This window comes from Megascapheus bottae, chromosome 15 (genome assembly GCF_031878675.1).
Source record: "Megascapheus bottae isolate mThoBot1 chromosome 15, mThoBot2.hap1, whole genome shotgun sequence".
Taxonomy (NCBI): Eukaryota; Metazoa; Chordata; class Mammalia; order Rodentia; family Geomyidae; genus Megascapheus; species Megascapheus bottae.
Genome location: NC_143523.1, coordinates 38,133,379 through 38,148,789, shown reverse-complemented (window position 1 = coordinate 38,148,789; position 15,411 = coordinate 38,133,379). Strand labels below are relative to the sequence as shown.

General features: G+C 35.2%; 1 protein-coding gene across 1 annotated transcript in view; it reads right to left on the bottom strand.

Annotated features, from left to right (window-relative positions):
* Positions 1-213: 213 nt before the first annotated feature.
* Cabcoco1 (ciliary associated calcium binding coiled-coil 1) overlaps positions 214-15,411 on the bottom strand; it is a 93,660-nt gene continuing 78,462 nt past the window's right edge. The window contains exons 6-8 of the mRNA XM_090346956.1: positions 7,038-7,160; positions 5,903-6,037; positions 214-625 (exon numbers count right to left, since the gene is read on the bottom strand). Coding sequence (XP_090203082.1) covers positions 551-625; positions 5,903-6,037; positions 7,038-7,160 — 333 coding nt within the window. The 3' untranslated portion in view covers positions 214-550. The remainder of the gene's footprint in view (positions 626-5,902; positions 6,038-7,037; positions 7,161-15,411) is intronic.

The window sequence follows — 15,411 nt, the reverse complement described above, 5'->3', positions numbered from 1 at the left end:
GAAAATTGGTTTCACACTGAAACATTTAAATAAGAAAACCAAATGAGTTAAGTAAGAAAAATAATCTAGAATATGCACTTGGTTTTCCATTGTTTAGCAAGTTTTAGCCTTGGCAGTGAATTCATGGTATCATATAGAAATGTGGCAGTTTATTTAGGTCAATAATAGATCAAATTATTATTATTTTCCTTTATTGTTGGTTATTTAAAAAAGCTGATTCCATTCTCTCTGAAGATGAATAGCATTTATTAGTCCAAATGTCAAAAAGCCATCATAAAAGTAATTATAGTTTCACATATAATACTCCAAACTCTTGTATCCAAAGTATTCTCATTATATACAATATAATAAATGGAGAGGCAGCTATGGGATAGGAGATGGCAAAGTTGGGGCTAATATTTTTCTAATTACTTAGGATAATAAAAAGTAGGCCTGGGTTTTCCTTTTACAACTAACTGATGAAGATCTGGTGCTCTAGAGAATCTATTAATTTGATGAGTTTGGTTTATTTCTGTGAGGTTCAGCAACCTTCTCCTTGTTACCCTAGTCTTCAGGCTTTTTTCAGTTTTTCAATCCGTTCATTAAAGGCCTCTTCCTGTATGTGCAGCTTTTCGTTTATCTCGGTCTGTGAAGACAATCATAAAAAAAAAGTGGTTATGATGGAGCTATCTTTTGCTGCACATTGTCTTTGTGGTTTTGACATCCTATAGTGCCTCAAGACAGACATTATCCCTCACACACCTTCCTGTTTAGCAGACATAGCCGTGTTTCAGCCTGTAGTGATGTGATAACACTTTATCATATTTCTCTGCACATTCCCAATGTATAGCATGCCTACTATGAACAGGAAGTGGTATTTGGACAGCCATTTTTCAAATAGCCTTGTGTTGGAAGATAGGATAATTTATCTGTATTTTCAGACAGACTTTACCAATAAGCACCGAATCAGAATAACTGCTTTGGGCTCAGTTATTTCAGTGTTGTGGCTTGCCCCACCCTTCTGCAATGGATGTTTTTGTCTTCTGTGTGATGCATTCTAAATGGGATTGCAGAGAGCTGCTGTTTTGAAATAACAACACAAATAATCTCACAATGTGAACAATTTTCATAATTAACAACATTCATCATACATTACAACTTTTGGAGTGATGCCACTCTGTAGCATATTTTGGGGAGAGAAAAAGCAAGCAATTGCTGACAGATTTTAGTGATTACTGCAGCCATGATCGATCGTGTTTAGCCTCTGGCAGTGATATTCTGTGGACTAACATTGCTACCTGCACAATTTCAGGACTACTTACACAACATCTGACGTTAGCAGCCTCTCTAGAAATGTCCTTCGTGTATGGATGGATAATAAAATTGCATAGTATACATTGACTTGGCAAAATTATTGTTTTGTTGCCTTTTTCAATAATTTGAAAACATATCTACATGTACATGAAGTGTAGTTTACACTGATTGGTGTTCATAAATTTAAACTTTAGAATGTATATATATATACTAGAATATGCACAAATATGTATCTAGTTTAATACACACATACACATATATAATATAATCAGAGTTTTTCAGGTCTTCATATTTTGAAAAAATTTAATTGTCTAATTTAAATAGAAAAACATTTTTAAAATACTGATTTAAGTTGTCTAATTTTTAAGTAGCTAAGTACAATAGAGAATTCTGAAATGTCTGTCCTGGTTACCTCATCTGATACAACTTTATTTTATATCTAACACAATCACATTGGTGTTAATAATTCTGAAGTCAGCATTCATGTGAATATTGATCTCTTTTGGTTCAAGTGTTTTTAAGTCATAGGATCAAGTTTGGACTCTGTTTCTTTTTGTTTTTTCCTTTCTTAGTGGCTGAGTGAAGGAAACAAAGAAAGATAATAAAACTCTCCAACTTATCAAGAGACTGTCATTTTTCAGGGTTCATGATTCACATCATCATCTACCAGTGTGGAAGCCTATGGATTAGTTTGGTTATATAGCATTGGGTATCTCATTAATTATGTCTGGCTGTTAGTCTTTACTTGAAATTTTAAGTAGGAGTATAGAGTTTTGTTGACATTATAGTCTAGTTTTAAATTTATAATTCCAACTCTCAATTTTATACTTTGCAAATGACTTATCATTGTTCTGTTGCTATGGAATATTTTTAAATGTCACTCTTGTTTTGTTAAAAATAAATTTTGTACAGACAAAATTTTTAGGCCATATAGGGATTACAATTATTTGACTAGACCATTTTGTCACAGTTTCAATGAGTTGGGAAGAAATGTTCTTCAACCATTATTCTCTCATTTTTGTTAACATTTGTCTGTACCTGCCAATCATCTCATACTTTTCAGCTGAGGACCCATAGACTTTCAATCATCAGCTTCTGTTTCATCCCCTCACTGAGGTATTTTCACTCACCATGCTGATCTATCATTGAGACAGGAGTTATTGATATAAGTGTGTGCTGTGGGAAAAAGATCCATGAAGGTAATGTGTGCCTCACAAGAGTGGTGGACTGATAGAAGAGGAACATTCCAGCTCTTCAGACCTTGGTGAGCAGTATTGTAATTCAGGAACCACCAGCAGAGGCTGGGTTAGAAGACTGCTCAGGACAGGGTCAAGTACAAACTGTGATTTGTCCTGTTATCTCTCCTTGTTTTTCCCCGTGATAGACAAGCTTTCACCTAATCAAGAGGGATAGTTCCTTTGGCAACAAAGGCCAAATCCATGTCCTGGGTTCAATAGACTTTCCTTGATAATTTTCTTTGGTAGATATCACTCAACTCTTCTTGTTTTTTTTTTTTTTCCAAGCCATGGAGCTTGAACTCAGGGCCTGAGCACTGTCCTTGGGCCTTCTCAAGGTTAGAGCTCTACCACGTGAGCCACAGCACATCTTCTGTCTTTTTCTATGTATGTCATACCAAGGAATTGAATCATGGTCTTGTTGTATTCTAGACAAGTACTCTACTACTAGGCCAAACACCCGGCCCTCACTCAACTCTGTAATCTGGAATATACTAAGTACACCTCAGAATAGCTAGCATCCCAAGATGACAAACTTTCCTCAAGGTTTTAACATTATTTTACACTATTTGTAAGACAGGGCCACCAGCCAACATTCAGTGTAAGAATTTATTGTTAGTATTCATATTTTTCCTGAAATGAGCTTCTTTAAATATATTGAGGTTTGTGCTATTGGATGTAATTTTTATTATGTGACTCTGAGCCAAAATAATTTCAGTTTGAATGTATCTTTAAAATTAAAAACCTGAAACTATATAGGCATAAAATGTTTGCTCTATTCAGTTTAATTTTTAATTAACATCTGAGGGCCCAAGTAACATCATTCGTAATAAATCTCTAGAACTACACAGTGAATCAATGGGAAAATATGTGAACTCACATAAAAATTATAAGAATTCACATGATTTTTCAGAAATTTCTGTAGAATAAATGATGATACTTTGTAACCACACCAGAGAAGGAGTGCTGAGAAAAATTATTCCAGTCTCATTTGTTTAATTATCTGGAAGTAGTTGTTACAAAGGGTGTTTATTTAGCAAGTCAGTTTGTGGGTACTGTCTCTGAATGTCTCCCCTTTCGTCATTCCCCTCATCTCTTCCAACCCCACCCAAATTATCCAACAAACATACATTCTCTATTGCTTTTCCTGAAAAAAAGTTATGAGTCTATGTGGCAGACTTTAGAGCCAGGATCACTGGATGTCAAGTTTCAGAAATGGAAAAATCATTCACCTGTCTGGAGCTGAAGGAGAAACTGAGGTAGGCAGAGAGTAATTGCCCAGTTTGGAATTTGACCAAGACACAAGGGTAGATGCTGCAAAAGTATCAATCCATAAGTGGAATAAAATTCAAAGCAACAAGATTGTGATGTTAGACCTTATGTGTTGTGTCTTTTATAGATCACTTTGGAATTAGAACTGGAACTTTGTTCACAGATCCTATTCAAGGGCTTTCATCAGTTGTTGACCCTGGAAACTCTAGACAAATGACTTATTCTGTCTGTTTTCAATTTATCAGGAAAAGCACCCTCTTCAATCGCATGGAGTTTATAAGGATTTTTGAGAATAAGCACAGAAATGGGTTTGCTATCTTGAGACATTTGTAAACCCACACCTTGCCATTTCATTGAAAAATTGAGTCCAGGCTGATGTTCAAAGATCCATTTAAGGTGAAAATTATCAGGGTTCTGAAAGGATTCACATCTCTCTTCTGCTTCACATTTTCTCTGCAGCTAATTACATTTAGGCAAGCAAGCTAATGAACTTCCGGGATGGTTTCAGGTCAGTGGGGAGAGAGCATTCACACGTAGCAATCATTTTCTTTTTGTTACAAAGTAGAGACAGATTTTAATATATTTTTTAAAAAAATTGGTGAATAGTCAAAAACACACAGTTCCCTACATGAAACATGGCCGTGGAAAACATGTTTTCAATTTGGGGGGGTGGGCTGCAAAACAATTCTATTGCTGTCTAGTAGTTTCTCAGCAATAATTTCAGAGCCACAGAATTGCCAAGGAGGCTAGAGCTGTGATTACCCATAAACTATATTTAGATGAAATGTTATCAAATCTAAGAAGGAGATATGTTCTGAACTCAGCTTAATTCAACTGCACTCTGCCCTTCTACACACTACCCAGTTATTACATTCGTGGGGTTGTTAACAATAAAGCTTTGTGTAAAACGTGTTCTTCCACTATTTCTAGTAAACACTTACCACCCCTTATTAAGCTGAGGATTTTGGCTCAGCCTGTTGGCACCAAATCATTAAATGTTCATGTAAATACTGCAATAACATTTGATGATTAAACAAGTAACAAGGTATGTTTATGCCAAGCTAATCTTTTGCTCTTTCTAAATTAGTTGTTAATACAGTATGCTTTTTATATATGATCTCCTGATCCGATAGGCAAATTGTCTCCTGAGATACATTAGTAGTTTATGTGTGTTTTACTGTGGTATGGTTATTTCTATGAAATTACAAATTCACTTAAAATATGCAATTCATGTCTGTAATCATTTGACCTGGAATATTATGTGACTTCCTCTAAATGTGTTGAGGAGAAATGATTGTTTGTCTTTTGAACAGAATGAAAAAGAACAGAGCAAGAGGCTATACTAGCAGTTAGGCCACTGGCAGCTGCTATGGAAGTAAAGACTGCCATTTCCATGTTCACATAGCCACTTTTGTCCACTGTTTAGATCTTAGCGAGATGTGAAAAGGAAAGCACGATTTCAGAAGCATTTTAAACATCAGTTTATTTTTAATTTAAAGAAATTTGGTGAGAAGACTTAGCTAGGAATTATGGCCTGATCTTTAGTGTTTACAGCATACCAGTTTAGGAATGCAAACCAATTATTCTTGCGCAAGCACAGTTTACAGTGGAAGAAGGTACAGAGTCATTACCATGCTGTTTTCTGGGATTTCAATGTTGAATGATTTTGTAAACAGATAACATACACCACACTAGATGCTGCTTGCAAATCTATTGTATGATCTTAACTGAATTATAGATAATTCCCATGAGAATTGCTTGGTGGTATTAAATAGGGTTATTCCATCAGAAATCTCTGTTTAAAAACTTAGTGTTCTTAAGTAGCGTGCATAGATTCCAATTCCACAAGTCAGGCTTGAGTAAAATGCTTCTTGGTCAATGCCACACTCTCTTCTTCATCCTCTGTTCCCTGCCAGGCACTACCCTCGAGTCACATAGTTTATATTTTATAATAGTGTACATAATGACTGCTATCTTTCTCTGGCATGGTGTGAACAATGTTTAGGTAACAACACAGTGTTAGGTGTTTAGGTGTTAGATGGTAAGTTTTATCTTGGCTAACTGACTAGTAATAAAGTAGAGACACTACCAGTACTAAGTACCTGAATGCCCAGTAAGACGCCATCTGTCACTTGAGCAAGAGCTGACTTTACATCTTCAATGGTGAAGCCAACTAAGGGATCTACTTCTGAAACGTCACTTTCTGCTGGACTCTCCTCAGGGACTTGTTCTTCAGCCTAGAATGTTGAAAGTGAACAACATTCAAATGCCTTCTGGAGCATATGCAGCTTAATACGCAAGCTCCAACTACTACTGGATGCTATTAGGCCAAGTACAATATCCATACAGAGAAAAATTTTGATTTGACATTACTTTATTACTTTTTTCCCATGTGTTTCTTTGTAATTAATAGAAGGGTTACATTATATTTACCAAATAGAAGGTGCATTACTTCACATACATTGATACACTTTCTCATGTCTTGGTCCCCATTTCCCTCCCCCAAACCCCAACCCTCATCTTGTTTCCCCCCCTTCCCTATCCAATTTCAAATAATCAAATAAACATATATACAATATATCAGATAACAAGGCAAAATACTGTAACAATATGAGATAATCAAGGGACAGCAAAAGAGATGAGAGATAACATAGTACATCAAGGATAGCAATCACTCATTATATGGCTTTTGTTTCTATATCCTAGAGGTCCTTTCATTTAGGGTCATACTATATGGCCTTATGTATCTAGGTTTTGCTCTATTGTAAATCTCTGCTAGAAGAGCCCAAGGTTTCTACTGATTATGACAAATGAGGGAAACCATTGAGCCTATCTTCCTTTGAGTCTGGCTTACTTCACTTAATATGATTTTTTCTAAGTCTTTCCATTTCCTTACAAATGGGGTGATGTCGTTCTTTCTGACAGCAGCACAAAATTCCATTGTGTATAAATACCACATCTTGTTGATCCACTCATCAACTGAGGGGCATCTGGGTTGGTTCCATATCTTTGCTATGGTAAATAGTGCTGCAGACATTACTTTATTTCTTGTAGGGATTATGACAGACCAAGTCATGATGCCAAGGCAGCACCTAAATTTTTGGAAAGATGGAGGCTGAGGAGAATTAATACTGCTGAATTACCATTGGCTTTGGTATCTGGCTTGAGAAAGTCTGAGGCAAAAAATAGCAGTAGGTTTGAGGTAAGGTGAGTAAAATAAAACAATCGGAATCTTACCTTCACATCTGTATCCAGTATTGGCACTGGCTCTATGAATGCTGAATAAATGTCAAAGGAGATGCCTTCCTCTAGTGGATCTGGGAAATGACAGCCTATAGGCCTGACAACCTCAATCACTTGCTGTAGAGAAAAAGAATTATGATGGCTTTTCTAAGAGACCACAAATCAGCCCATTTCCTTACACAGGTACAATATTCTTGTAGGCAGAGTTTGTTCTAAGTGCCACTGTATGGTTTGTTCTACAGTGCTCTCTGTATGGAGAGAACTGTGTTTTAGACTCTGTACAGCTCCAGTTCTGGCAGGGAGTTAGGTACTTATTATGCTAGCGTGATGGAGATGGCTATAACTCAGAAGGATGGAACTGGTCTTGTGGGGACCTGTGAAGTGGCCATTTAAAGTGACGGGGACTGTATAGACCTAGAGGATAATATGTGAATCAGAAAGACTCGCTGAAAATGAAGGAAGGAAGACAAGATTTCCCCATGAGCATCTGACAACTGTTTAGCCAGTGTGCCAGTCAGAGAGAGGGTGAGAGTCAACATTGGGAATGAAGAAACAAAAGAGTCAAGGAAGCCAAGTTTGGAGGGCCTCATCTGCCATACTTCAGAGAGAGAAAAAGGAGCTGAGGGTACTGACAGCATTAAATATCAAGATCATTAATTAGTTCCCCTCGTTCTAATTCCATGTTCAACAAGTAATGTTTTGACCATCATTTGATTTCCCATCTCAACTGACCACTTTGAGTGCTCTGTGTTTTATGCCTTTTGGATTCCTCACTACATAAATCAATAAGTTGTTGTGTTGGTCTGTATATAAATTCATGATGTTGTTATTGAATCTCTGAGATGAAGTCACACTCTATGCTGGCAAAGTCACAACCTGAGCTTACAAGTTTGACAACAAAACCCTGAAAATGCATACATTCACCAATTACCATTCAGTGACTCCTAGAGAAAGTTGTTTTAAATAAACTTAACGTGTTATATTTCATCTTTTAAAAATCATGCTGATCCTAGAGGTATCTGGAAGTTGTTTCTTGGAAAAATCAGTGTGTACGCAATTTGAACCAAATTTATATTACTAATTGTTAACTTGATGGAAAGTTTCTACTCAATGTCAATATGTAGAAACACTCAAGTATGTTAAATTCATAGGCAAACAGATTTGGAAATGAAGAGGTTAAATGATTGACCTAAGGTCAAATAATTATGTAATGCTAAGTCTGAGAATTAAACCCAGATGTGCTGACCTCTTAGCCTATGGTATTTCAGTACACTGTAATATGTCATCAAATGCCCATACTTTGGAAATTATTGATATTATTAAGCACTTAATTTCTATTCTGTTCATTAACATTATTCCAGATTGTTTATATGAAGTCTTCTAAATGTTCATCAAAACAGAGTACTGAGAGAACATATATGAACAGTTGTTTTTCCTCATCCTATTCAAAAACCACTACTTTTCCAAAGTGGAGTATAGAAGCACTTTGGTCTTCTCATGAGATTATTTGTGACTTTTTTTTTTGCTATCTCACATCTCTTGTTGCTCCTTCTTTTCCCAAGTTGGGAAAAGGAGATAGACAAACATGCTTTTGTGTCTCTATATTAAAGGTAGACAAAGCTCCACATGAGAAGCTGATAAAGCAATTCTTAGTGGTATAGACTTAAATGTATGGAAACAAACAATGTTCTTTACATGGAAGAAGGAGGGAGACAATGAAAAGAGGAAAGATCAGGCAGTGTGGGAACATGCTTGTCACCCTAACCACTTGGAAGTTTGAGGCAGGAGGGTTTTGAGTTCAAGGTCATCTTGAGCTACATACTGAGATATTGACTGAAAATAAAAAAGAGGAAGAAAAGGATAGGAGGAAGGGAGGGGCTAAGGAGGAACAGAGAGAGAAGGAGGCAGGTGGCTGGAGTTTGCCGAATTTACTGCAGATACAAAAAAAGTTGACAGGAGCTTTTCTGCAAGATTAAAGTGTTTGCTTTTGATGAAGTTGAATTTTGCCTTGTCTTTTGTCACTGTATTGGTGCTGGTGTTATGATTTTTATATATAGGCTAGGCCTTTCCGTTAAGTTTCTCCTGTTCCCTCATCCCCCATGAAGTTCTTGGTAGACAGCTTTTCCATTTAGTAATAGCAGACTTTGCCATCTATTTTCTTATGCCATCAGCCCCAAGTAATTGCAATCAGGAAAATGTTTAGGCCTCTTACCTGAATTGCTTACAAATACTTAGTATGTTTGTCTTTGACACTGTGCGTGCGTGCGTGTGTGTGTGTGTGTGTGTGTGTGTGTGTGTGTGTGTGTGTGTTACACTTGGAAATGTGAGACTTTCTCATCATTTTCTTTGATACAATGAAGCTCTTATTTATTACAAGAACCTGACATTCTGGCTGAGTTGAGCTTCCATTTCCCTTGACTTTTATGATTGTAGTTCCTATGGCTATTAAACTGATTGAATCTGTGCACAAAAACTAGATGTGAGAATTTCTTTTCTTTGCATGCTTTGCATACTACTAATGTTTTTATCCATGAAGAATTACACATAACTAGATTTGTGAGTTTCCATAAAAAAGAAATGTCCCAATTCAGATGAAGATAAAAATCATGTTTTTGTTAATAAAATAAGGCAGTTCCAAACACACAGTTTGAAATGAATGTAATGCCCAGAACTATCATAGTTATATTCCTCTTGCTAAAAAAGTAGTATTTTTTATAAAAATAATTTTAAAATCTCAGAAAATGAAAAAAACAAGTTTGAAGAAAATCAGAATCAATAATTGTGGTGAGAACATAGAGACAGAAAGTATGTTTTAATGAAACCATCTAATGCAACACTTGCTTTAAAAAATACAATTAAGTCCTTATTTTTTTTAAAAAAAACCTCATGTTTTACAACATTACTAGTTCTGTAATAAAATCTATTTAAAACAGAAAGAAATGGTCAGCTTTATTAAGTTAGATTTTCTAAAAGAACATTATAATTTCCTCAAGTCTATGAATAGTTGAAACAAATTAAATAAAGCGACCTCTATAACTATTTTTATAGAATCCTGTAGGATCGTAATTGTCTCATATTTTTCCTCAAAGTCTAATATGTTACTTCTAAAATCTGGAAAAATAAAAACAGAAAAGGATCCATTTTATTTTAAAAGCACTTCAATTTGGTACCATGACTTAGCACGCTGCCCCCACTTTTCATATGCGAATGGCATCCATAATATTCCAATCAGGAAACAAAGTGAAAGATTTTAAGTGACTTGCCTGTGGCTCAATGGTGAGATTGAAGATCAGAAGTTTCTGATTATGCACATACATCCATTTGGCCAAATGATTGGTTTTTCCTGGCTTTCAAATATCCCCTAAATATTACATTGAATGTAAAGCAATAAACATGTTTCTCTTGCCATTTTTGAATGCTTGCACACAAATGGATATAATAAAAAACAACCATGTTGTTCCATGTGAATGCCATTTATATTTTTTCTGATAATGAGCAGACCATTTGAACTAAGGTGAGTACATTAAAAGCTCTAATAATGAAGAGAATAGATTTCTAAACAGAATAATGGACTGTTAAGTGAACATACAATAAATAATATCTACAGATGTGTTCAGTGGAAAATTAGTTTTGCATAACTTAGCAATATACATTTCCCCCAGATGTTATCTGTTACATGAAAATTAAGTTACATTGTTCATTATGTGCACATTGCCTTAGTGTTATTTAAGATGGTTTACAATCTGTGTTTTCGTTCAGTTGTGCTATAGTATTTAAAGAATATCAAGTCAGTAGATTCCATCCTCAAATGTATCTTAAATATTTTTTAAAAATGCAAACTCTTTCCTTATGGGCCAAGGGAAATCATTAAATTTTTTAAATTGTGTATGAAATAAGAATTGGACATTTACCATGGGAATAAGTGCTAAGAATTTTGATCTCTTTTGGAAATAAGTGCAAGTTTAGATTGAGACTTAAGCCATACTTACAGGAATTGATTTCTGCTTCCAGATCTCAGCATGTTGGAGAAGTGTAACAATTTCTTTTAACACAATGTTTGAATTCATGCTTTTTTTGTAGACTGTTTTTTTTGCGTGTGATGATATTAAATCACATTAATTTTTCTTAGTAACATTTCTTTAAAGAAAGTGTAGGCAGGCCAAGAGTTTGGCCCGGTGGTAGAGTGCTTGGCCTGGCATGCACAAAGACCCAGGTTCAATTCCTCAGTTCCACACACATAGAAAAAAAAGCCAGAAGTGGTACTGTGACTCAAGTGGCAGAGTGCTGGCTTTGAGGAAAAAGCCCATAGGGCAATGCTCAGGCACTGAGTTCAAGCCTCAGAACTGGCACAAAGAAAGAAAGAAAGAAAGAAAGAAAGAGAGAGAGAGAGAGAGAGAGAGAGAGAGAGAGAGAGAGAGAGAGAGAGAGAAAGGAAAGAAAGAAAGAAAGAAAGAAAGAAAGAAAGAAAGAAAGAAAGAAAAAGAAAGAAAGAAAGCAAGCAAGCAAGCAGTTAGGAAGGAAGGAAGGAAAGAAAGAAAGAACGAAAGGAAGAAAGGAAGGAAGAAAGAGTAGGTAATTTGTAGATAGTGTTTGGGACAGTAAAATATATAACTATGGTTGCAAATATTAAATCACTAGAATATGCTATTAAATTATTCAAGATTTTAATCATTCCATGAGATTATAGCTTTCCATTCTTTTGAGTAGCAGAAAGCAAGATAAATCTGTTCAGTCCTTTTTGAGCCACAGGCGCACAGACCAAAAAGAAAAAAAAAAGTGGGCTTGCTTTGAAAAGACATTTGTTTGGAATTGTCACAGGATGACTTCATATGTAAACCAGAACTTACTAAAATTTGTCAAAGTTTCAGAAAGCACATTTTATCGCCAACTTTCCCCACCATTAACTAAGGGAAAAGGGCACAAAAATTCTTGTAATGTTTTAACTATTTTCCCCTTTGTAGAAAAGGCATTACTTATCTGAAAGTCTAATTAAGAAGTACTTGTGTGGTTTTGGAAATTTTTAACCAAAAAAATGTATCTCACTGCCCACTAAGAAAGTAACAAGTTGTGAATGCCACCTGCAAAAAATAATAAACATAGGAAATGTCATACTGAGGCCAGTTTAAATTTAAAATGAAAAAGTAGTAACCCAGAAGCAAAAGATTATCAGAGAAGCTAATTAATCCATTGCTAAAGCATTTTTCCTTTGTGTTAAGGCCATTACAAACTTCTTAAAAAACCTGTATATGCAGACTATCAATTCTTCTACAAGAGTTCTCCTCCTTTGCATTTTTGACTTGGAAATAAATTTGCGAATGCAGCACATTAATTTTCTTTCCTGTGCTTAATATGCAGTATTTACATTTTCAAAAGGTTCAAAATGTTGCCAGGCTTCTGCAGGGTATGAATAGACATCTAATAGCAATTTCTATTTTTAACAACATACTGGTAGCTTGAACATTTATAACTTAATAGAGCTTTGAGACCATCAGATCCACACATGCTAATCACCTAAAAAAGGTTCTGTAACACAACACAACAAGTCCAGACAGGAAATGAAGCCCACCCATTCCAGCTGAAGCTACAAGGAAGAATGGAAATTGGCAGGCTGCAGCAAACCAATTTGCAATTTGGCGAGAATACTCCAGTTAACACCTTGGGCTCATTTTTATTTATATATCTTGATTTGATTTTGTTGAACTTAGGCTCGAAATAATCATTTTTTTTTAAAGTTTGATAGTTATAAGAACTGATTTCAGACACCTTTAGGTATCTTCAGCATGTCTAACTCTACTTCTGTGTAATGCCAATACTAAAATGTGAGAAGGAATCTGAGCACACCTCTCCTAATGACTTCAGACAATAAAATCCTCCCTAATGAATTGGAAGAGGCCTACCTTCTTGTAGTGTAAATGCGTTTAAAAGGAAAAGATGTTTTGATCTCACTCTAGTGCCAACATTTCCTGAGGGATGGAACCATTCTTCACATACCCTGATATTTTTCTAAAGATGCAATAATTTGGAAGATAGATCCCTGAATTACTGGCTTTAGGCTTGGCTCTATTTCTAATTGTGTGATGCTAAGTACATCCCTAGGCCTCAGTTTATTTACCTGTAAAAAGAGGGTCATGATAATTACTACCTGGCTCCTTCATCGAATTGTTTCAAGCACAAATGAGATAATGTGGATGGAAATGCTGAGAGTTCTTCAAAGGGAAGGCATGATTAAACTTCAAGGTGTATTATTATTATTTATAATTACTATTATTATTGAAAGAATCGGGTTTCTAATACGACGAACTAGACTAGAATAGCCATGTTTGAGGACACTGGTTCAAGCTACTTGGAGTTCATATTTGTTAACAGTACTCAAGAGTTTCAATTCATTGAGGAAAACTGTTTAATGAGGACTTGTCACATCGCTTCCATACAGTGACATTCTTTAGAATATCAAATATCTCCAGTATCAGCTTATGGGAAGAGTTCCTTGGCCCCCCCAAAACTTCAGTCCTTTAGAGATGCAGATAATTAGGTAGCTCTGTGGCCTAGGTAGGAAGAATGCAAAGTAGTAAGAGCTGTAGTCTTGACCTGAAAAACTCAGGGACAGAGCCCAGGCCCGGAATTCAAGCCCCATGAAGGACAAAAATAAAATAAAGAGTTAAGGCATTACCAGAGAAGCCTTCAGAAAGTCTTTGTTGTGAAAATGAATATTGGATCTCTTGAAGCTACTAAAGTTGACACTGCCCTTTTGATTTTTAGACTGGCCTTAACTGACTACTTTCTCTGGTTACTCTCTCTTTAAAAATGAACTGGAAAATACCAGAGACTTCAAAAATACTTTTTCAAGGTTACTTGGAGTGTATTTGTTTAGCTTACTGGTTTATGTTCTAAAAGCCATGATCTTGAAGTCAGTATAAAATATTTGACATAATTGTAGTTATAAATGATTTTCTATTGGCTTTATCTAAGATGTTATATTTTAAATTTGAAGGACTTTAGCATTTAAAGTTGAAGAACTACTCCTATTTATGCTTTTTTTAAGATTTGAAATTAAATACCTTCATCAATTAGTTAGTATTATAAAGATGAGGCAGGCAATTATCTCTGTGGAAAGTCTGTTAGAGTTATCAAATACAAATTAAAACATCTGATTTTTAAAAATGTTGTATTTTCATTGTACCTTGTAATAGCTCCTATGCAGATGAAGCTATTCCATGGTTTTCATATTTGACAGTGTTCTCTGTGAACAAGTACTGTAATTTTCAGAAATTATATGAGACAATAAATTATAATGGTTAGATCAGAAATCATAATGGGAGAACGGGAAGTCCTTGGTTCTAATCTCTCTTTTCTCATGGACTTTCTGTTATTTTGACAATTTAAACTATTTGAATAAAGGGAGCTGAAACTGTATAAAGAAAGCTGTACATGTAATTTACTTCAAAGCACAGTGATTGAACTAAATGGACTTCAGTTCCCAGTGTCTTCAGTTGAAAGTGGAAAAAAAAAGTTCTTAAAGCCATATTGACACTAATTTCACTTAGAAGTATAAAAATTGAAGGGCTAAATAAGAATGTTTATAAGTTGCTATGAAGTCTTTACAGAAGCCAATGTAATGTTATTATTCCTGCCCTTTCAGATCCAAGATGGCTATTTTAAGAAATCTGACATTAAAAATGTGCTGACAAATATAGATTTAAAGAAACAACACAGGAAGTTGTAAATCACTTGGTAACCCTTCGCATCCAGGAAACAGGAGTACAGGAAAATGTAGTCATTTACCTAAATCAACTTCAACTTTAATTTTTAACTAAAGAAAATTTGCTTGAAGCACAATGTTTATGTTTGGGATATTTTATTCATAGTTTATGTGTTTCTTTTTTTTCTCCAGTAAATTCATAAATTATTACTAGAAAACATGCTGTCAGTATTACAAATATTTTCCTCTCCACTTAGCTCCCTTTGGCCCCTACTTGTTTTCTTTTTTCTTTTTACATCTCCCTTAACTGATTCTTTAACTGTATCAGGCACCCTTTCCTGGTAGGCAGGGAAGGATTTTGTTGCTTTGGAGAAAACTGTTTCTGACTGTTCTTATGTGCTTGGCCTTCTAGAAAGAAGATTTGTAGAAATAATCCAACCTCGTCCCTTCTTCAGGATACTCTTTTCTTCTGTATCTAGAGGAAGCCATTATGTTGAATCCTGGAAATGAACTTCAACATAACTGACTTTGGTGGGCAATGGATTTTATGAGAGGGTCTTCACCTGTAATCTGCAGATCATGCTAGTTTGTGCTATCTTTTTCTGAGGTGGAAATTTTCTAGAAATCTAGGTTCTTTGTCTAAATTTTTTCCCTTATATGTGTACCAAG